General features: G+C 42.8%; 2 protein-coding genes across 2 annotated transcripts in view; both read left to right on the forward strand.

The window, feature by feature from the left end:
* Positions 1-23,380, forward strand: part of LOC143984105 (class I histocompatibility antigen, F10 alpha chain-like) — a 907,941-nt gene that overhangs the window by 421,459 nt on the left and 463,102 nt on the right. The gene's annotated exons all lie outside the window — the stretch shown is intronic.
* The window catches only part of LOC143984154 (class I histocompatibility antigen, F10 alpha chain-like), a 148,473-nt gene that overhangs the window by 74,117 nt on the left and 50,976 nt on the right, over positions 1-23,380 (forward strand). Inside the window, exon 3 of the mRNA XM_077484462.1 lies at positions 15,060-15,338. Coding sequence (XP_077340588.1) covers positions 15,060-15,338 — 279 coding nt within the window. The remainder of the gene's footprint in view (positions 1-15,059; positions 15,339-23,380) is intronic.

Consider the following 23,380-nt stretch of genomic DNA (forward strand, 5'->3'; position numbering starts at 1 on the left):
ATTGTACCTTTTTCTTTTTTTGGAAAAAACTTTATAAATAAACAATTAAAAAAAAAAAAAAAAGTTTCAGGACTAGTTTTGTAACACGCCAACAGAGGGCAGCACAAGGCTGCACGCACAGTCACAGGGAGCACCGACCATCATATGTGTCCTGTGTACATCGGGAGTTGTGCAACTGGTGCTATTCTGACCACGTGTGTTACCACGTCTGCTATTTCCTCATAGACAGCAAGTTAGAAAACTGACAGCAAACATGAAATTCTGCATGAAACTGGGTAAATCTGCCACAGAGACATTTGACATGATTCGGCAAGTTTACAGCGGTGCTTTAATGAGTTGCTTGAGGTGTTTTGAGTGGCATGCATGCTTCAAGAGCCGAAGAACATCACTGGAAGACTACGAGAGATCAGGAAGACCATCAATGAGCTCAACCCCCAAAAATGTTGAAACCATTCAGCCACTTGTGATTTGAACATGCGTCGTGTTGCTGCCAAGTTCATCCCCACGGCATGCTGACTGAGTTCTTGGCAGGCTTTGACCCGGTGTTCCTTCTGCTCCTGGGTCAGCAGCCGGGGACACCGCAAACTCAAATCACCTCGAATGACTCATTGCAGCATCGCCGTAAACTTGCCAAATCATGTCAAATGTTTGTGGCAGATTTGCCCAGTTAAATGCAGAATTGTATGTTTATATAGAAAACTGAGGGCAGAACAAGACAGTAGTAGAGTAGTCCATCGAGTCTGCCCATTTTCTTGTTTTTGTTTTTCTGGGTTTTTTTGTGTATTTTTTTTAAACTGTGTTGTCCGAGTATAGATCTGTGTTTATCCCAAGCATGTTTGCAGCCATTTACTGTTGACTGTCTCACTACCTCTGCAGCTAGTTTATTCTAAGCATCAACTACCCTTTCAGGAAAAAAAACATTTTTTACTTACCAGAAATGGCTGTTGCTAGGCAGATCGTCCTAATCTGCCACTTCCTACACAACGGTGATCTTCATTCTTCGCGCTGTCTTCTGAGGAATGGGGAGCGCTGTGTTCTGGGAACTGTGTGTGTCTCAGAACACAGCCGGCCATTTAAAAAAGTGTTGTGCGACTCTTGCACATGCACAGTAGGAAATGGGCAGTGAAGCCGCAAGGCTCCACTGCCTGTTTCCCTTAGTTCTAATGGTGGCACTGGGACCCAATCCGATGGATGGATCGGCCCTCGGACGGCTGACATCGCGAGCACCCTAGACAGGTAAGTGTGCTTATTAAGTCAGTAGCTAAAGTGTTTGTAGCTGCTGACTTTTTTATTTTTTTCAGCTGACTCTCCTATTTAAGTTTCTGAAGTCACTCTCAATATGTTTTATCTCTCTAAACCTTTCACCATTTTTGTTTCCTGTCTCTGGACTCGTTCAATATATCTTTCTGTAAGTGAGGTCTCCAGAACTGAACACCGTATTCTAAATGAGGTCTAACTAAAGATCTATATAGAGGAATCAGGACCTCCTTCCTCCTGCTGGTGATCTCTCTAGTGATGCTCCTAGAATTCTATTCACTTTTCCCACTGCCTGGTCACACTGTATGCTAATTTTGCAATCATCTGAAATAAGTACCCCCAAATCTTTTTCCTCTGTAGTGCCGGCTAACACTGTACCCCCCAATGTTATGCTCTCTCAGAGGATTATTTTTCCCTAGTGCATTATTTTACATTAAAATTTTTTGAACTGCAGTCTCCACTGCTTTGACCAATCTTCCAGCAATGACAAATTATGTTCCATGTTGCAGACACCTCGAGGGATATCAACCCCATTACACACCTTTGTGTCATTCGCAAAAAGACATACCTTACCCAACAAACCTTTAGTTATATCACTTACATAGAGACTAAATAAAACAGGACCCAGTACAGAGCCTTGTGGTACCCCACTAGTGACTGGTCTCTGTTCTTAGTGAACCCCATTTAGAACCATACACTGGGATCTATCCTTCAGCCAACTACATATCCACTGAACCACCCAAGGGATAAGTCCCAGCTTGTACAAACTTTGTATTAGATGATTATGTGGAACTGTATCAAATACCTTGCTGAAATGAAGATATGCTATGTCCACATCACCACCCTGGTCCAAAACATTGGTAATATAGTCAAAAAATGCAATCTGATTAGTCTGACATGAGCTGCCCTAAGTAAAGCCATGCTGCTTTGGCTCCAGCAAGCTGTGTATTTTTAGGTGATCAATGATCCTTCTTTTCAGGAGTGATTCCATTAACTTGACTACAATTCATGTTAAACTCACTGGCCTGTAATTGCCAGCGTCTACCTTTTATGCCCTTCTTGAGGATAGGTACAATATTATCTGTCTTCTCCTGTTAGAAGATTGATTAAAAATAAATCCAATATGATCCAACAACTATATCTCAAAGTTCTCCTATGCCGCGTACACCCGATCGGAATTCTCGTCGTATAAAGCTATGATGGTTTTTCCTATGGAATTCCGCTGAAACCTGACTTGCATACATATGGTCACACAAAAGTTTGCTGAACATTCAACCATCAAGAACGTACAATGCTATGATGAGCCGAGAAAATGAAGTTCAATGCTTCCGAGCATGCGTAGGAATTTTGCGCGTCGGAATTGCTGTAGACGATCGGAATTTCCAATCATAACTTTTTCCCTCGGAAAAATTGAGACCATGCTCTCCAACTTTTGCTGGCGGAAATTCGGCCAGCAAAATTCCGATGGAGCATACACACAGTCACATTTTCCATCAAAAAGCTCTCATCAGTCTTTTGCTGGCCGAATTTCCGATCGTATGTACGTGGCATTAGAACTCTGGGATGAATATCATCAGTGCCCATTACTTTATTGAGCTTTAACTGAGCCAGTTTCTCTGCTACCCCTGTCTCCAGGAATCCTAAAAATTATCCATCATTAATAGAACCAATATGATTCCCCAACTTGTTATTGTTAGTTTGCTCTTTGTTCTAACTTGCTGTCCATGATGAAATAGCAGACGTGGTAATGCACATGGTCAGAATATCACCAGATGCACAGCTCCCGATGTACACAGGATGATGTCTTTTGGCACACTGACTTATGGTGGTTGGTGCTCCCTGTGACTTGTGCTGCCATCTGTTGGTGTGTTACAAAACTAGTCCTGAAACGTTTTGATACCACCTCATAACATGTTTATTACTTTAATTTAAAAAAAAATGCCTTTACAAATTCTATAAAGTTGAGGTTTGGATATGACTTGTTGTGCAGAGTCACATTGCTCCAGTTTGGAAAATATAATCAATATTTAAACAGTATAACTACCTGCCGACAAATCATGTCCCTGGTGCATCGCTGAACTTTAAGTAGTTATACCAGAATGATGCAGTTTTTTGGAGCCGATGGGCGGCTCTCTTGTAAAAGCAATCCTAGTGGCTAACTAGCCGCTGGATTGCTTTTACAAGCAGTGGGATCGCCCTTCCATCCGGAGTCCCAATTGACCAGCTGGCACCCCTGTTTGGTTGATCGCACAGCCAAACAATGACCGAATCGGCTTTGTTTGGCTCTGATATGGTAACCCGAAGCGATGACCTTCCATCACCATTTTCAAAAATCAGAAGTATTTGATCCCCCGATCTTATTGTGACCACATGCTTTTAAGTTCAGAGGAGGGATCTGGGATCCTATAGTTCTCAGATCTCCATAAAGAGCACCTGTCACATGCCTATTGCTCTCACACTGGGTGTTTACATTCTTTGTGACATTAATAAACATGATAAAAAAAGTGACAGTGTAAAGAATAAAAAAAAATTGAAGTGCCCCCGTGCTTACATTCTCGAATGCAGGTGAATGCATTCAAACAGCGGTCATCCCACACAAGTGAGGTATCACGGTGAATGTCAGATCATGGGCAGTAATTCTGGGACCAGACTTCCTGTGTAAATCTAAAGTGGTAACCTGTAAAGAAATGACTAAACAACCCTGTGTACATGTAGTGATAAGATAACAGAGAGGACAGTTCAGGGGCAGCTGAAAAAACACCCAACTGCTCCTAAACGTCCTTTTATCAGCAGCATTTTACATGAAGCCTTAAAGTGGAAGTAAACCCTCCTATCGTTTTCAGCCAAGGAAGCTGCCATCTTGGCCTCCGTTTTAATCTTTAACTGCCACGAAGCTGCACATGTGATCAGTTATCACACCAGCCATTGGATGGTTTGACAGTTTGGTTGAGAGCACAACCAATGTGACAGTTAACATTTCCAACATGCCGGGAATGTAACTGTTTTTTCAAACTGTTAGATCGATGGGTTCACTTCTGCTTTAATGTGGAGTTCCACTTTCTGCTGTTCGGAATTCCTCCCCCCCTCCGGTGTCACATTTGGAGCCTTTCAGGGGGAGGGGGGAGTAGATACCTGTCTAATCCAGGTATTTTCTCCCACTTCCAGGGAAAATCACTTCACATTGCGCGACAATCTACGCAATGTCTGGTAAATCCCCCCCCCGCTGTCTTCTGGGAGACATGCAGGTCTAAAGCCTCATACACACGGTCGGACTTGTACAAACTTTTCCGTGGACTTTTGTACAAAGTGTGTGGTCCACAAGTTTGTATTGCATACACACGGTCTGACTTTTTGACAACAAACACGAACGTGGTGACGTCACAACGTACGGATGCCACTTCGAAAGAGGACGTTCAATGACTCCAGCGCCACCTTTGGTCAACTTCTATATTGTAGTCTGATCGTTTGCATAGGTTCTGAGCATGCGTGTTTGTACCTTGTACAAATGTCCGATGCTTTTGCGTACACACGGTCGGACTTTGCTCCATCGGACTTTTGTTGCCAGAAAGTTTGTCCGTTCGCACAGCCAACAAAAGTCCGATGAAAACAGAAAAAGTTTGTCCGATGGAGCGTACACACAGTCGGATGTTGCTCCAAAACAGCTAATTTGCATGTTTGTTGTCAAAAAGTCCGACCGTGTGTACGGGCCTTAAGAAGATAGCAGGGACTAATCAGAACGTGCAGCACGACTCGCACATGCGCAGTAGGGAACCAGGAGTGGAGCCGGAAGTCTTCACTGCCTGGTTCTCTTACCTGGAATGGCGGCGGCAGCTGGGGTGCCGACATCGCGGGCTCCCTGGACAGGTACGTCTCCTTTATTAAAAGTCAGCAGCTACAGTATTTGTAGCTGCTTACTTTTTTTTCCGCTGGTGAAACTCCGCTTTAATCGCTACCCATACCATGTTTATACATTCATGTTAGTGCAGATATCCATAAATCTTCCCATTGATGTTCGCTCTCTCTGCGTTTCATGAACAAGGTTCAACTTTTTCAGAATATATTTGCAGAGAATTTAAAATGATACAGGTAACAATTATTAATACATAATGTATAATCCATATATGACTAATATTCATTACTTACACAAATGTACAACAAGACCAATAAACACACATATAAAACAATTGTTGGGCATCACCTGCTAGTTGGACATCCCCCTATGGAGCCGCTGTGTACAAGTCACATGGGGTGTTACCCCCAATCCTGCCAAGATGTATGTAATAATTACACTCATATATGAGGAGAAAGCCTTGGAAATGAAATTAGCTAAATTTTACCAGAATTGGGTCACTAATAAAGGAAAATGAAGTCCTGAGAATTGGCTCCAGTTTCCTGGATAGAGCTTCAGGTCAAAATTTCAACAAAATTCCAAATTACAAGGGGGATGTGCGATTATTATTCATAACTTTTTTTTTTGCAAAATGTGATAGTAATGAGAATGGTGCCACACCGATCATTATAAATGTATCTTTTTATTGGTACCAATAATATTACATTTATTCGTTGTTTTTTTTTCATGTAACCTTTTCATGCTTTTTTCATGAAAAAATGACTAACAGATTAAATGATAAGGTTCCATCTTTATTCAGTATCTAAACTGCGCTTTTTTGCTTTCTTCTTGTGAATGGCAGTATGATCTTGAGATCCCTTTTGCAGTTGAGGGAACCGTGTAAAAATGTCCATCACCACTATGATTGGTGGTTCCCTCCACACCATTGGGACTGCGGAAGGCATGGACTTTTCTTCTTGTTTAGACAATGATGGAGAGAAGTCGCACACAATGAGGGGGCCCAACTCCTGTCCTGATCCCCTATTGTGCATCCAAAATATAAGTGGTTTGCCTTCTTTATCACAGCCGTCATACTGCACTTTGGGGATACAAATGTAGCCGAAGATATCTGCATTATTTACAGTTTTCAAGGCATCTCGGCTTCTGAGGGAAAATATCACCCAATTGTTCCTTGGATATGTTGGGCAATGATCCGTTCACAATCACCAGATGGAACTGTATGATGTGTAGATCTCACCAAGACAAATGTACCTTGTAATAAAAGAACAATAAATGATAGTTGGGTAATCTGTAGGCTCAAAGTGAAAATGAAGATACATTTATAAACTTCCATGTGGTTCCATCTTCATTGTTCTACCGTTTCGAGGCATCATAATCCTCAGACACCTCCCTCCATTGTAGGCAAATCTACTCGCCTGCCTATAAATCTTTATTGTGAAATATCTTGAAAACTTTACCCAACCAGCACCTTTATCACCTGTTTTCTAATTCATTGAATGAAATATGTAAGAATTCGCACATTTTATCTCAGAGGTGAATAATTCCCCAAAATGTGTAGTTTTGGTATTATCCAACAGCTTCATGAAGCCTTCTACAAAGGTGAGTACAATATACTGTATATACAATATATACATGTGTATATAGGCAGGTAATAACATTGCCCATTAGGGGTGCAACGGATCAAAAAACTCATCGGATCATTTTTCTGATTAGCAAATAATTATTGAATTTGCAAAAACCTGTGAAAATTCCACCACCATATAGTCCCCACTGTAATATCCACATCATCTCCCCCACTGTAATATCCACATCTCCCCCACTGGCTGGGTACGGATGAGTATGGCTGGGCATCACCGAGTATTGCAGAGTATTGGCAGAGTATGGATGGATGTGACTGCAGTGGGCTGGATCTGTAGTGCCCACAGCGCTGCTTCCATCTGATCTCTCCCCTCAACTGTACAGATCAGTACACAGAGGGGAGAGAGGAAGCGATCACATTCTAAACGGCCGTGGGGTGTACCAAGATGGCCGCCGCTCTGGAGCTAGGCTGAAGCAGCTGCCTTTTCTAAGGCCGAGGCAGCGGATCGCAGGGGTTTGCCGATCCGAACAGGTTGGCCCGTTGGGATCACGGATCGGTGACGATCCGTTGCCCCCCTATTGCCCATAGTACTTGACATTACCTACCCCATACAGACTTCTATATAGCTTAAGATCGGTCTCTTCTGTTACATGTTTCAAAAAAGGAGATTTGTATCTGCAGTAGCAGAAAAAAAGAGTGCTATGTGTGTGGAGTCCAAAAATGACTCATCCGAGGATCCCAATTACCATAAGGCTCGGTTCACATATATACAGTGCAGAAAACGCAGCAAATGTGTGTTTCCTGCACTGCATTGAAATTGTACTGCGTTCATGTGATCAACAGGGATGTCATTGTTAATTAAATGACACCCGAAAATGGTTTGCAAAACGCAGTGCACAATTGGATGGCATGGATATGGACACCCATGCGATCCGAATTCAGTGTGGGGGGGGGAAGGACCCCACACTTTTTTTTTTTGTGCAGATTTGGTGTGATTTGAGCCATACAAATGAATAGCTAAAATTGCACCGCACACACGTCACATGTGATTTGTACAGGAATGTGGTGCGATTCCCGTGCAAATTAAATGCGATTTGTCGCACTGCAGATATGTGAACCCAGGCTAACTCTATTGATGGTGCCACTAACTATAATCAATGATCTCATTTCTGAGGAACAAAATATGTGGGTATTTTACACTCAATTCTGATTGTTCATTCATATAACGATGTCCTCATATACTGTAAGATCTGATGCTGGCCCCTCTATAAATGTCATATTACTCCATATATGGATTCCAAAAAAGTCAGGGAAATTCATATTATAACTCAGATTTACTTCATGGGATCCCTTGTCCATCTTCTGGTGCGATTTTAGGGCTCATTCACACTGTATGCAGTGACAGGACACACAAGAAGCAATTGTTTCCTATGTGTCCTGTTCTTTCACACCTCAATGCAGCACATGGCCGCACTGCAGGGTGTTGTGAGAAAATGCAGACATACTGCGTTTTATTGCAGCGCACTGTGCTGAATCGCATAACAATGTGCAGCAACGCAGAATATCACACTGCTGTACATTGCTGTGAATGAAGTGTACCTTTTGTACATTTCACATTAAGTTTATACAAAAAATAGAATAGTGTGATGTGCTGAATTGCGTACCACAATGCCCCTACCACAGCCGGTGTCCCCACAAAATAGCCAATTCATCAAGATGTCCCAATTATGTCACTTCTGTTTTCTGTAAACCGTCACTAATTGGGGAGTTTGACGACTTGTTGTTTTGACACAACGCCGGCAACCGTGTACAGTCCGGTACATTGGATTATGAGTGGATATTGTTAAGCCCCGTACACACGAGCGGACTTTTCGACATCCAAACTCCGACGGACTGAGTCCGTCAGACTATCCGATCGTGTGTGGGCTGCAACGGACTTTTGATTCGCCAAAGTCTGACGGACTTTAGAAATGAAGCATGCTTCAAATTTTCCCGACGGAACTCCGCCGGACCCGGTCCCCGTCGAAAAATCCGCTCGTGTGTATGCTACTCCGACGGACTAAAACCGACGCTAGGGCAGCTATTGGCTACTGTCTATGAACTTCCTACGTCGAATCCAGTCGTACGTCATCACGTTCGACTCCGTCGGAGTTTGGTGTGATGGTGTGTGGTCAAGTCCGTTCGGTCGAAAAGTCCGCCAGAACTCCGTCGGAACTCCGTCGAAACTCCGGCGGAACTCCTTTGGAGGTCTGTCAGACTTAATCCCTCTCGTGTGTACGGGGCATTAGTCCGCTCCGATACTAACCAACAAAATGGCTGTTGGCGGCGACAACTTTTTCCTCATTACCCGTTGTTGTTGTGTTAAAACAGCAAAGTCTTCCTGTAGCGGGGTGTACGCGCTCGCCGGTGTTGTGTCAAAGCGGCAAGTCGTCGAAATCTCCAATTACTGATGGTTTACATAACCGGAAGTGATGTGATTGGAGATCTTGGTGAATTGCCTATTTGGACAGAAGACGGGGAAGGGAGAGATGCTGGAGAGGTGAATCGCTCTGACAGCTCTGCGTTATTGTGTGATCCCGGCCTTCCATAAATCATATCCTCCTATTTCTGTATGAGATACAAATGTGCTTCCAATATTCCTCCCAATCAGTAGATGTCCTTCTAAAGACTCGGCACCTCATATACATGAGATATGTCATCTGTTTATTCACTCGGATCAGGAATGTCCTCATAAAGGAAGATCTGATGTCCTCCCATCTACACATCAAGTTCCTCCAGTATATAAAATGTACATTATATCTCATATATACTCCAAGTGAAGAGCAATGGAGAAATGTATGATCTCTACACATCAATGTTATATACTTGTTATGGGTAGAAATGAAGTGGGATGAAAACTAATCATCCAGGTTTATGTCATAGTGTGATGGAGGAACATATTGTGTACATTACCGGCCTTTCCTCCATAGTACATGGAGGGTTTATGTATTCTTTATTTTTATTGATCTTTTTTCCATAATTTTTATTGTTTTCTGGATAATTTGTATAAACAAGAGGTTATCATACATCATGTGTCAGATAACACTAATATTGGAAGAATGGTAAATACAGAATGTGCGCTTCATTTGATAATAATAATTTATACTCTTAATATAATAGTAATTGTGAAGAAGTCAGGCAGTATACGGCATAAATAATACTAAACATACAAATACAGAATATAAAATCTGGAAGTAATACTGCAGTGGATTCTGAGCACAGATAATAATAATGTATTATACAGGTAGATTGGGGGGTCCAACTTTTCACCTTCCTGAGCCACATTGGGAGAAGAGGAATAGTCTCGGGCCGCACATAAAATACACAATCAATAAGGAGAGCTGATGAGGGGTTCCTCCTGCGTCTCTCAGCGGGTAGGTGCGACTGCTGACCCCGTTCACTATGATGAAAGGTCGCCGGCGGCCGCACCTATTCCCGGCTCCCTACACAGCCAGCGATTACCTGCGGTGATTACTGCCAGAAGCAGACATAGCCTGTATAGGAGTGGCCTAGTCAAAGTCCAGACTTAAATCCCATTGAAATGCTGTTGCATGACCTTAAACAGACTGTTCATGCTGGAAAACCCTCCAATGTGGATTCAAACAATTTTTCAAAGATGATTGGGCCAAAATTCATCCAATGCGATGTGAAAGACTCATTGCCAGTTATCACAAATGCTTGTTTGCCGCTGTTGCCGCCAAGAGTGACACAACCAGTTATTAGGTTTAGGGGGCAATTACTTTTTCACATAGAGCCAGGCAGGTTTGGACAGATTAAGACTGGATGAAGATGGAAGCCTCCGCAGTGGTGACAGCGCGCCACTAGAGGGCGCCATTTCTAAGGTAAGTTTGTGGTGCATACTAGCGCATTATGACAAAAAACTTGACGGGGCCCAGATTTTATTTTTTTTTTGTCAAGTTTACAACCGCATTAAGAATCCCATTTGTGATGATCATCATGTCTGCATCCTGCTTTATAATACTTATGTATATTCATATTGTATAGTATCTCTTATCTGAAGACTGTAGGGGGGAGGGGTGTTAGCCCTATTATTATTATTTTGATCTTAGTTGGACCATACACGATAAAACATTAGGACTTTTTTTTTTCTTAATATGACAAATGTATCTGCAAAACAACATTCCAGGGATGGTTGAAAATATTCTGTAATTTATGTTTTTCCTAAACACTTTACATTCTATTTTTTGGCCACTAGGGGGAGCTGATGATCATAAAGCACACATATTAGGGATTCTTTGATGGTTGTGCTTGTGACATTCATACAGCAATTTTTTTTTTAATCCAACCCCTATATATATTTGTATAATAGCTTCTTGTGCATGGATTGGGAATGGATGGATTTGGAGAATTGATAATGTAGAACTATTTCTTGGTAGTTGATGAAGAATATTAGTGCAGCTTTCAGTAAGGGGGTGATAAGCTCCGGGTTCACACCAGAACGTGGCTCAGAAAACAGCAATCTGTTTGCGTTTCCCGCACTGAGTTCAGATTGCACTGCCCTTGTGATCTGCAGCAGGTGTCAGTGCTATGATAATGACACCGCAAACGCAGGTCACAAACGCAGTGCATTTTGAATCACATGTGAATTGCACAAGAATTTAGTGTGCATCCCTGTGCGATTCATAGGTGATTCCTGTGTGATTCATAGGTGATTCCTGTGCGATTCATAGGTGATTCCTGTGCGATTCATAGGTGATTCCTGTGCGATTCATAGGTGATTCCTGTGCGATTCATTAGGTGATTCCTGTGTGATTCATAGGTGATTCCTGTGCGATTCATTAGGTGATTCCTGTGTGATTCATAGGTGATTCTTGTGCAATTCATAGGTGATTCCTGTGTGATTCCTGTGTGATTCATAGGTGATTCTTGTGCGATTCATAGGTGATTCCTGTGTGATTCATAGGTGATTCCTGTGTGATTCATAGGTGATTCCTGTGCGGTTTCATAGTGCAAACTCTAGCTAAATCTGGGTTCACACAATCTTTATAAATCAGCATCATTAGTGACATATCACTCACATCGAGTATAAAGCCAAGTGCACACTATCAGTTTTATTGTTAAACCCAGCGGGCTAAATGAAAAAAACCCTCAAGAGCTGAGGAGGAGATCCTGTACTAACAGTCTAATGTTAGTACATCGAACTCCCCCGCTAAGCTATTGTGTTCTGACAAAGTATCTTCTGTATCTTTTTTGGAGTGTATTTCACGTGACAAAATGCCCAATTTTTGGAGTATCATTAAGAATAATGGCTCCCAAACGCATGTTGCACATTTTTGTGCGATTTTCCAGTGTAGCAGAATTGTACGCCTGCCAGTAATTCAGATGTGAATGGGGCCCTATAATAGAGCTTCCCGGGCCCTGCTCCCTCCTTGTCCCCCCCGGATGATATGGATGGAAATTAGGATTCGGATCTATGAAGAGAAGGTGACAGACGGACAGCAGACATCTCACAGGTGACTTCATTAGATGCTCTTCAGCCCTGGTTCACATTGATATGTCAAATCGCATTCCAAATCGGCAGCTATTGCCGGCAATGACACCCTCCGAATCAGTGCAGCACCGATTCCCAAAAGTATTTTCTGTGCTAGATTTGGTGATTTCAGGTGCGATTTCAATCTGTGCAGGAAAACGCAGAGATGTCGCTGAAATCATCGGACTGACCTGCGGAATGAAATCGCTGAACTCGGCCCATTTCATTCCCGCAGCTCAGTGTGATCCCGGGATCAATCCTATGAATTACTAATCACAGTGAGGATCATTGCCGGGATTATTGGGATCAATGCAGTTCTCATGGACCCCATTGAATGGAATTCTTATTATGGGAACACAATCGTCCTATTAGATCAATAAAGCTTATTAATCTGACAACTAACAGAACGATCGGGTGACGATCATCCCATGTCTATGGCCGGCTCTAGGTCTGGGTCACACCTCTGTGTTCTTTAGTGCTTTTTTGCAGAAACGCCCTACAGTCCATATAACATGGATTCCTATGGGACACGATCACATCTGTGCGTTTTTCAGTCACTGCATTTTTGAAAAGGGTCAAGGACTTTTTTAAATGCAAAATGGTGCATTTGTGGTTCAGTGAACTTCGATTGAGAAGCTACAGAAAAGCGTGTAGTGCGTTTTTTATTTTTATTTTTAATCTGCTCAACAACAAAAAAAAGCATAAGAAATGCAAAACGCAATAAAAATTTTTTTTTTTAAAAATGCTTTGAAAATGTGTGTGCAAAAATGCAAAACACCACAAAGCACTGCAGAGATCAAAAGCAAACTGCATCGGTGTGACCCGAGCCGAAGGCTGCGATATCTGATATTTACACTAAGAAACATGTCGGCATTTCTGATCTTTAGACTCACACAGTGCAGTGATCGGAGGTTTTCTGCATTGTGAGATGACACACCACAATTGTTGCCTGTGAACCTCATTCACACTGTAATGAACCCCAGAGCTGTGCTGCAGTGTGCTGTGATAAAATGTAGGCATGCTGTATTTTATTACAGTGCACTGTACAGGATCGCATGTCGCTGTACAGGATCACATCACAAGCTGCTTAACAGTGACATGAATGAAGTGTACATTTGTCCACTTCAAATAAAGTTCAGCGATGAATAAAAGGGAAGTTGTTTGATGCGCCAAATTGTGCACCACACCGCCCCCTACTGCACTCAGGATGGAGCTCTGCGGTTTACCTCTCAGACTGCTGTGTATTCTGTGTGATTTACTTTAGAAAATGCTGATTGCCTGGCCTTCATGCTGATCCAATGGTGCTCATATGATATATATATATCACTCATCCAGAATAAGTTTGCAGGAGAGTCTCACTTCATTTGCTGCATGCTTCTTCCAGGTCAGGGACTTGGAAAGCACTGAGCCCAGTGACAGCCAGGCAGATGGTATGCTCGGGAGGTCAGTAATGGCAGCCGCCATATTCCCCTGAGTTGAGGTTTCCATGAAGTCTGACCATTCAGATGAAGTGCCCTCCAATGTATGTTCTGCTCCTTCTACAATACAGATCTCCCTATGAATAGTGATGGATGTGATCCGGGATAACAGGTCCTGTTCTAGTAAAACCCGTCAGCTGCACAGGACAGTTATTACATAAACAGATCCCAGCAGACAGGAATCCCAGTGACAGCAGACATTTCCTTCATATCAGTGATAGGAGAACAGCAGATCTCCAGCTGCAGTAGAACTACAAGTCCCAGCAGGCATTGCCATCTCCCTGGTGACTTTCTTCCCTCATTGAGTGTGGGGCAGGGATGGGATTTGTAGTTCCCCAGCAGTTGGAGCTGTGCTGTGTGGAGGATCCTGTCACTGTACAGAGGTAAGTGGCCAGTGCTGTGTGGAGGATCCTGTCACTGTAGAGAGGTAAGTGGCCAGGAGATGAGCATTACTCCGCCTGCATGACTTGTGACATCATCAGATCAGACTGAGGATGAGGATGACAGATATAGAAGATATCAGGTAGTTGTGTTCTATAATCCAGCAGAGGATGGGGGGGGGGATTTCCTGAGTACAGAACGGAGGAATATGTGTGATGAGGGATTGGCTTGTCTATGAACACACAATCTCCTCTCCTCTCCTCTCCTCTCCTCATTCCTATATAAAGTCCTCAGTGATCTCTGTAGGGTTGGAATGAAGTTTGTATTTCCTGAACGCTGTGTGCACTGACAGTATACACTCGGTATGACCTTTCCTGGTCGGCACAGACTCCGTCCCTTCTCTTCTCAGGACTGATCATTTATCTGTATAATATTATCATTTCTCAGTGTTGTATAATGGATTCATCCCCCCCATATGATGGAACGTTCCTCGTCTCTCTGACAGACTTGGTGTTTGATTGGTTTAGCTAATAAGTTGGATGAAGACCTTTCATTGGATGTAGGCGTGATTGACAGCTCAGAGCATCCAATCAGTGATCAGCAGCTTCTTAGCGATCTCCTAGCTGTACAGATTTCTCCCATGATGTGTTTTGTCGCCATTCCTATTGGTTGTTCCCGTCATGTGACCCGGTTTCCTCAGGCGGATTATCTCTCCAGTCTCCACCCCGGGGTGATTGTACACAGCAGTAGGGGGGAGCAGTATGGCGGATCCCTCTTCTTCTGCTCCTCAGGATGTGTCTGAGGGGGGATTGCTGGGACTTGTAGTTCTCCCAGCTCTACAGATGATTAGGGGGATGGTGAGTGTAGAAATATACAGAGTGATGCTCAGTGTCTGTACTATACACACTATACATGTCATGTGATCACATATTACACACATCACTTCCTCTGATCCCAGGTCACATCTTCCTCTTCTCTCTGCAGGGATCCATTCCTACCAGATGATGTGCGGCTGTGAGCTGAGAGATGACGGCACCACTGAGGGGTATTTCCAGTACGGATATGATGGGAGAGATTTCACGTATCTGGACACACAGAGAGGGATCTTTATCCCGACCATGAATGAGGCTCAGATCACCACACAGAGATGGAACAGTCCGGAGGAGAGAGAGGGGGAGATACAGAAGAATTATCTGGAGAATGAATGTATAGAATGGCTGAAGAAACACATCAACAATGGGAGAGAAGATCTGGAGAGGAGAGGTGAGCGCACACTATATATATACATTGTATTATATACATCCTCTGTATACTCTCTATACATTCTATCTGTATACACTAGTGATGTCCAGTTCATGAACGAATCGTTGTTTTGAATCGATTCATCTGAGGGAACTGATTGATTCGTTTGAAACATTTCACTGCACTCAGTACATAGCAGAGCTGGCAGTGGTAATATGATCCTAGAGTGAGAGAGCTCCGCCCCTCCCTGCAACCAATCAGCTGACTCGAAGCACAGCGACACTCAGGAACTGGATACAAACTTAAAACAAGAGTCAGGAGTGCACAGTACACCGAGGTAAAGAATCAGATCCGTCTTTAGAACACAGTACACTGAAAGAACTACTGGTGGTGACTCCTGGTTCTAACACATTTCCCTATCATCCAATTGATTATAACTCTGATCATACTGATCAAAAAGGAAGGAAAGTGTTAAATTCTCAATGGATGACAATTTAAAAGCCTGTACAGTACATTCATTAACCATGAATTATATTTCTAGAATTATTGCAGTCACTGTAGCGTTTGTGGTGACACCTCACGTGTGAAGCAATCATGGTCTATGTACACGCGCCCTACACACATTTATTCACATGCAGATATCAGGGTTGGTGGGGATGGTTTTAGTTTTTTTTTTTTCACTTAAAGCGGTTCTTCACCCTAAAGGGGAAGTTCCGCTAGTGTTATCCCTCCCCCCCTCCGGTGCCACAATCGGCACCTTTCAGGGGGGAGGGGGGTGCAGTTACCTGGATAATCCAGGTAACTGCACCCACTTCCGGCCAGACCGCCGCAGACCCCCGCATCGCTCCGCCCCCCCGTTGTGTTCTGGGAAACACACAGTTCCCAGAGACACAGCGGGGGACCATAAGAGAAGCGCAGCGTGACTCGCGCATGCGCAGTAGGGAAACGGGCAGTGAAGCCCTCATGCTTCACTTCCCAATTCCCTGACAGAGGATGGCGGCGGTGGCTGCAGCGAGACGAGCGATCGCTCGTCATCTGCTGCCGACATCGCTGGAACCTGGGACAGGTAAGTGTGATATTATTAAAAGTCAGCAGCTGCAATATTAGTAGCTGCTGGCTTTTAATATTTTTTTTTTTTTAGGTGCAGAACCACTTTAACAAGCCCCTATGTGATAGTTTGTTGAAGTGACAGGTTCTCTTTATTGCATATATGGGGTCTGGTATATGATTATATGAGTATAGGATTGTGCTCAGTAACCTGGGTAGCAGGTGTTCTGTCAGATCAAGCAATCTATAGGAGCAGCCAATATTGCGACTTGCGGTGATGCACAAACAGTTGTGTAAACGAAAAGCATGTTTTTGTGTGTATTTTCTGCATTCTGATGGGCCAACGTCACAGGTAAGATTGCTAGCCATCAGATTTGTCCGTAGTCTTTACAGTGCATAATGAGGCTCCTTTTACACGTGTGTGACTTATCATGCAACTTGGGACTACCAAGTCGCATGACAAGTCGTACCCCAAGATTTGCAATGAGTACCGTTCATATCTGTGGGTCTTCAGGTCACAGCGACTTCAAAGTAGTTACTGCACTACTTTGGTCCGATTTTGATGCGACTCGAGGCAGAGACCTCAAGATTACATAAGTATTCCTTCAAGTCACATCAAAATCGCATCAAAGTCACGGTAAAAATCGTGGCAAAAATTGCATGACTTTCAAGTCGCACAAGTATGAAAGGAGCCTAATGATTGGATTTTACTACCGTGGATACTTCGCCTGCACGCGGAAGTAAAATACAATAATTTTTCCTGTGCATGCGCTGTAAAGAGAACGGAAAAATCTGATGTCTAGCAATGTTAACTGTGTAGTTGGCCCATCACATGCACAAAAATCCGCTTTTCATTTTCACAGCTTTATGTGTGTCACCAAAATTGATGACGCGGCTGATCTGACAAATTGTGGTCTGACAGAATAATAGGATTGTGATTGTAGCAAGGAACTAAATGCAAGTAAACCTCCCCAGGAGCTGCCAACCTTCTGAGAAGAATCATTCTGTTGATTCTAATCATTTAAGAAGGTTGAGTCAGAGCTTCGGTTCACTTGCTTGTCAGTAGACTCAGCAAGTGAACTGAAGAATCGGTTCATTGAATCCGTTCATTTCACTGAGTAGTTCGAAATGAACCGATTCAGTTAAAAGATCCGAACTTCCCATCACTAGTATACACAGCACCTCCTACCTCATCACACACTCCTCCCACTCACACCTGAAACCACACCTTCTAATAGGACCCAATACAGCCTGGAGAGTCCTTGGCCCAGAAGTGGGTGGGGTTTAGTGAAGTGGGCATGTCTTCTCATCCCCCCAACAGGGTCTTTTCCTGAGAATCTGCCTGGGTCTGTCTGTCAGTGATGATCTGTCGGTCCATCCCAGTCTGTGTCCATTCATGTCTTCCAGTGTGTAGATGTCGGGATCTGTCCGGTCACATTGGTAAGTATTGGGGTGATGTAAGAATAATCTCCCCTCCCCGCAGTGACTCCTCCAGGATCTCGGGGTTCTCCTCAGAGATCAGTCACCTCTATAGATCTTCTCTTCCTGTGACTGCTTCCATCGCACATGTCCCACCAAGTCTTCACCCCCCAGTATGATCCGCTCCCTGCACCCCGATACTGGGAGAGTTCTCAGGATTTCTACATGTCATGGGAGAATGTCCAACACTGAGTGTATAATACACCATACAATGTGTGCGATCTACACACCATACAATACATAACAATCCAATCCTAGAAATGTCCAACAAGTGTCACTCCACCCAACACTCAATTGTGTCTAAAATCAAAGATTTATCAATTGCTCCGCCCTAGAAGGAGAAGGAATCCCCGGATCACACCACCACAACGTCCCCCCACCAAACTCATCAGAGACTTTACTGATAATCATTCCTATCACTTTGATGGATCCGTCGCTTTTTTATTTTGGGTCACACATTGGTCTTCCCAGTCACTTGGACAGGCTGTCCTCCGCACAACAAACGCCCCAAAGTATCTCTAGAACATTTCCAGTCTTGGATTGTCGTGTTTTGTTAAGTTCATGTTTTGGTGCATTTGTAGCAATTTTTGTCACGCAGCAAAACGCACATCTGCTGACCGTGATTGGGGTGTGTTAAGTGCAATTCTCAAACCAATTGCTTTTCCTCTTTGTAATGCTGAGTTCAAATCTTATGCTTCTGATAGAAATGAAATACAGGAGACCTTTTTTGTAGCCCAAATCCAAGCTGAATGGCCAAAGGTTTATTGTTTTCACAGTTCTTATATACCCTCAAAATTGATGTGTCATACAAAACAAAAGTACCATAATAAGGGAAAAAAAACACAAAAATACCAGATAAGGAGAAAACAGCCTTTCTCTATCGTGTGGTCAGCAGATGGGCGTAGTCTGAGTGACTTTACACTTTTCACAATACGTATCTTATAACACAGCAATTTTGTACAAATAATGTCAACTCATAACTTAAGCTAGAACTCTGATCCTATCATTTTTCCCCCTTTGACATCATCCTTCTCCCAACTCTGGGTCCTTACTCATGAGTTATAGCCAATACTTTCCTGAGTACTATCCCTGACCGCGGGTTGTCAGAGGAGAACAATGTCCTCATCCCCCAGTTCCATATCAGCATCTCAAAAGCAAAGAGAATCAAAGAGAAGGGTGACGTCAACTCATAATCCCAAACTCAGAGTTCTATAGGGCACCCCTAATCATTCTTTTAACTTTCTTTTGAATTCTCTTGTATATACAACAATTAATAATTGTCATTATAACAAAAGCAAACATAAGTATTAGTATAGGACTCAACATCCAATTAAGTATAGTAGTGGCGGTAGGAGACCATCCACTGAAAACATCGTACCAATGGTGGGTAGTTTCATCTCTTATCTGTGAGGATAAATGTATTAATTTTCCTTTATCTATAACTGCAGATATTAGATTATTTTGAAGGGTATGTTCCTGTGTCTCTATGTGTTTTCTAAGTATTTCAGACTCTCTTAAGATTTGTTGTAAGGGCTCTAATGATATTATGAAAGGGGTAGTATCAGTAAGGTTATCTACCGTCCATTCTTGATTAAATATTCTATGTGCATCTGGTTCAAAAAGGAAAGTTTAATTATGACATTTAAGCATTTTTTTTTTTTAACCAAGAAAAGGTTTATTGAGCAGATGCAAAAAAAAAAGGTTACATAGGAGTAATCAAACCTAGAACGGTGCAACAGGCACCAAACAACAGAGAAAGAAGGATACAGTCCATATCTGACACAGCATAATAAGATCACAATATTCACATTACCATGTCCATCAGTAATACACATAAAGATACTGTAAATAAACCGTCCAGGCATGCCCAGGGGAGAGGCAGCAAGCACACCAACCAGAATGATCCCAAAGGGCTAGTCCTCGCAGCTGTCTGCACTCTCCAACCACCTATCCCACACTTTATTGAATTTTTGCGGGCACCCTCTGTTGGAGTATATAATTTTTTTGAAGGGCAGAGTGCGGTTAACAGCCACCTTCCACTGCTGGAACGTAGGAGGATACGGCCTAAGCCACAATTGTGCTATCTGCATCCTAGCAGCAAAAAGAGTCTCCTGTAAAAAGGTACGTAAGTATTTGCTTTCCTCCTGGAGGGGGGGGAGTCCAAGTACACACTGACGTGGGCAGAGCGTGAGAGGAGAACCCATATGATCATGCAGAAATTGTACAATCTGTGCCCAGTACCTGTGAACGGGGGGCATGTCCAGATAAGGTGGAAAAACGTGCTATTTCTGTCACCACATCTGGGGCATGTAGGGTCAAGGTCAGGCTTATATTTGGCAAGGCGGTTGGGAGTCAAATAGGAACGGTGCAATATATAAAGGTGGGTCAGTCTGTCAGACAATTTAGGGGATACCTCAGTCGACACTGCCAGTATCTCCTCCCAATGATCATCCTCCACCCGCCCAATGTCAGTCTCCCACCTAGCTTTAAGAGTATACGCATGAGTTGTAGCCCGGGGAGTGAGTAGGTACATGTACAAGGTAGAGGTACATGTACAAGGTAGACATTTAAGCATTTTAACATTCTTTACACATCCTGAAAAGGGAGCTGTTTTATTTAAACTTTCCATAGTTTCCTGATCATTTGTAATTAAACAAATATGTTGTGGTCCTATCTCCATAAATCTGTTTCCTACACTTACTGGTAGTCTCTGAAACTTACATATATTAGATTGATGTTTCAATAAGCAAGGTTCATAGACTGGAGAACTTCTTCCACAAACTATTCCCTTATTAGTATTAGTACATAGACTTAGATCATGAGTCATGTTTTGTGTATCTACCTAATGTCCATAGATCTCAGGATACCAAAATTCAGGTAGATCCTTTCCTATCAAGAGTGGCATTACTATTAACTTACACATTACTTCAATCCTTTCTACTTTATATACATCAAATCTTCCAGCACACCATCTTTCTTCACATTCAACTTCTTTTCCTGGTACTTCAAACCATGTACTTTCTAAATTTAAACCCTTGAAATAGTTCATCCAAGTGTGATAATTCCCCAATCGTAGCTCATCTCGAGCTCTATTAATTTGAATGTGATAAGATAGTGTAGAGAAAGCACATTGAGTAATGTTTATGAACTTCTGATTTGCTTTCCACAACTTCAAACTAGCTAGTGCTGTGTGATTAACCATAATATTGAGATATTTAGTTAACTGTAACTGGCTAATTTGTGTTTCAAATGTTGTAGGTAACCATTTGCTTGTGATTATTAAACTATCAGCTATGTGACTTCCTGCACGTTTCCACTTATTTTGTATCATTTCCATCTGTATCCCATTCATTACTCCCATTCCAGTTCCTGCAGCTCCCAGAACTGTATCATACCATTCTCGTCGATACCTACACTCTGGTAGCTGGGGAAAAGTTACATTAAATTTGATTTTTGTTTTCTGTTGTGATACCGAAACATTTATGCAAGATTTAGGAATAGGAGTTAATACAGAGGATTCAAAGATGGTAGGTGGAGTGTCCTCTATCTTTATATCGAAACCATAATGTTGCCATTGTATATATCCTCCTGTTGTTTTACCTGATTTCCTTATTGGTACAAAATACCATGCTGCACAAATATAAGTTGCAGATTGATTTGTACTAATAGGACCTGTTAGAATGAATTGTTCACTTCCACTTACTGGTCTGGGACCCTTTCCCTTCTGTAGGTTCCTGTAGATTTGGGAATCTGGGGTAGAAAGTAACATTTGTGTTTTGTCAAATACTTCCCTCCATGTTTCAGATGGACCTAACTTATGACATTTATGTGGTGTGTTATTGAAGGGTCATGGTAAATTGTCCTTCCACTGGAAAGTTATGTTTACTTGTGCTTGTGACTTAGCTTTTATGAAGGCCACTGGTGAACGTGGATAATAGTCATTTTCTTTTACATAGAAAGGACCCTCCTGTCCTGACACAGTGAAATTTCCTACAGTATACACTTGCATTACACCCTTATCCTGATTTGTCCATCTAAGATCAGTACTGTTTTCACGAACTGTTACATTGATACCGGGAGTCCATGTGTAAACAAACATTTGAAAACATTCAAGCACTATCATCATAGTTAGAAAGATCGTCATTCTGTTTCTCTCGGTTCAGGACTCTTTTTGCAGTGTGATGCGTGGATCCAGGCTGCTTTTCCCTCCAACTTGACCGATGTGGGAGTGGTCAGCAGTACTTGATATGGTCCTTCAAACCGTGGCTCTAAAGCTTTTCTGGTATGTTTCTTTACATAGACCCAATCTCCGGGGCTAAGTGAATGAGTACCTGCTATAGAGTTGGGATCTGGAATGGAAGCATAAACACTCTTGTGGATCTTGGTTAGATGCTGTTGCAATTGTATCACATATGCAGTCAAACTATCACATTGCAATTGCATACTCTGTGGAAAGTATAAACCTAATCTAGGTGCATTCCCAAAAAGTATCTCATATGGAGACAACCCTGTTTTTCCTGTTGGGGTATATCTTATGGAGAACAAAGCCAAAGGCAGGCATTCTGGCCATGGCTTGTTTAACTCTTGCATGGCTTTCTGTATTTTTAGCTTTATTGTCCCATTTACTCTTTCTACTGATCCTGAACTCTGTGGGTGATAAGGGGTGTGGAAACTCTGTTGAACCCCTAACATGGTCATCACATTCTGCATTACTTCACCTGTAAAGTGTGTCCCTCTATCTGATTCTATTGTTTCAGGTAATCCAAACCTTGATATTAATTCAGTGATCAGTTTCTTAGCCGCAGCTTTTGCCGTGGCTGATTTTAATAAATATCCCTCTGGCCAGCCTGAAAATAAATCGATGCACACAAGTACAAATTCAAAGGGGCCACTTTTTGGCAACTGTATGTAGTCAATTTGCAGCCTTTGAAAGGGGTACTGGGCCCGAGCTTGGTGTTTTCGTGGCGTTTTTACCTTTTGTCCTGGATTATTCAGGAGACAGATTTGGCATGCTGCACAGTAGTTTTTGGCCATACTACTGAATCCTGGTGCTAGCCATCCTTGGTTCACAATTCTATACATGGAATTGGAACTGACATGGGTAGGTAGGTGGATTGCCGTGGCCATGGCTGGGTACAGAGACGCCGGTAGGCATACTTTACCTCCTGCCCTCCATACATTGTCAGGGTCAATTTGGGCTCCCATCCTTACCCACTTGTCTCTTTCACCGTCCGCTGCTTGCTCCTGTAGCTTGCTCAACTGTTGCCATGAAGGCTTTACTGTACTTACCTCTGCCACTGCCACTGTCTCAGGGTACATCTCTTTTTGAGCTGCCTGTTTCGCAGTTAAATCTGCAAAGGCATTTCCTTTTGCTTCCCTTGTCTTTGCACTTGTGTGTGCCGCTATCTTCAAGATGGCTACCCTTTTAACTTTTTGAAGATGTGTCAAAACCCGTTTTATTCCTTCCGCATGCTTTACTGGTGTGCCTGCTGCTGTCAGATACCCTCGAGCTCTCCATATATGGCCGAAATCGTGCG

Source organism: Lithobates pipiens, unplaced genomic scaffold (assembly GCF_037356315.1).
Source record: "Lithobates pipiens isolate NorthernLeopardFrog02 unplaced genomic scaffold, aLitPip1_a1.2 Scaffold_1, whole genome shotgun sequence".
NCBI classification, from domain to species: Eukaryota; Metazoa; Chordata; class Amphibia; order Anura; family Ranidae; genus Lithobates; species Lithobates pipiens.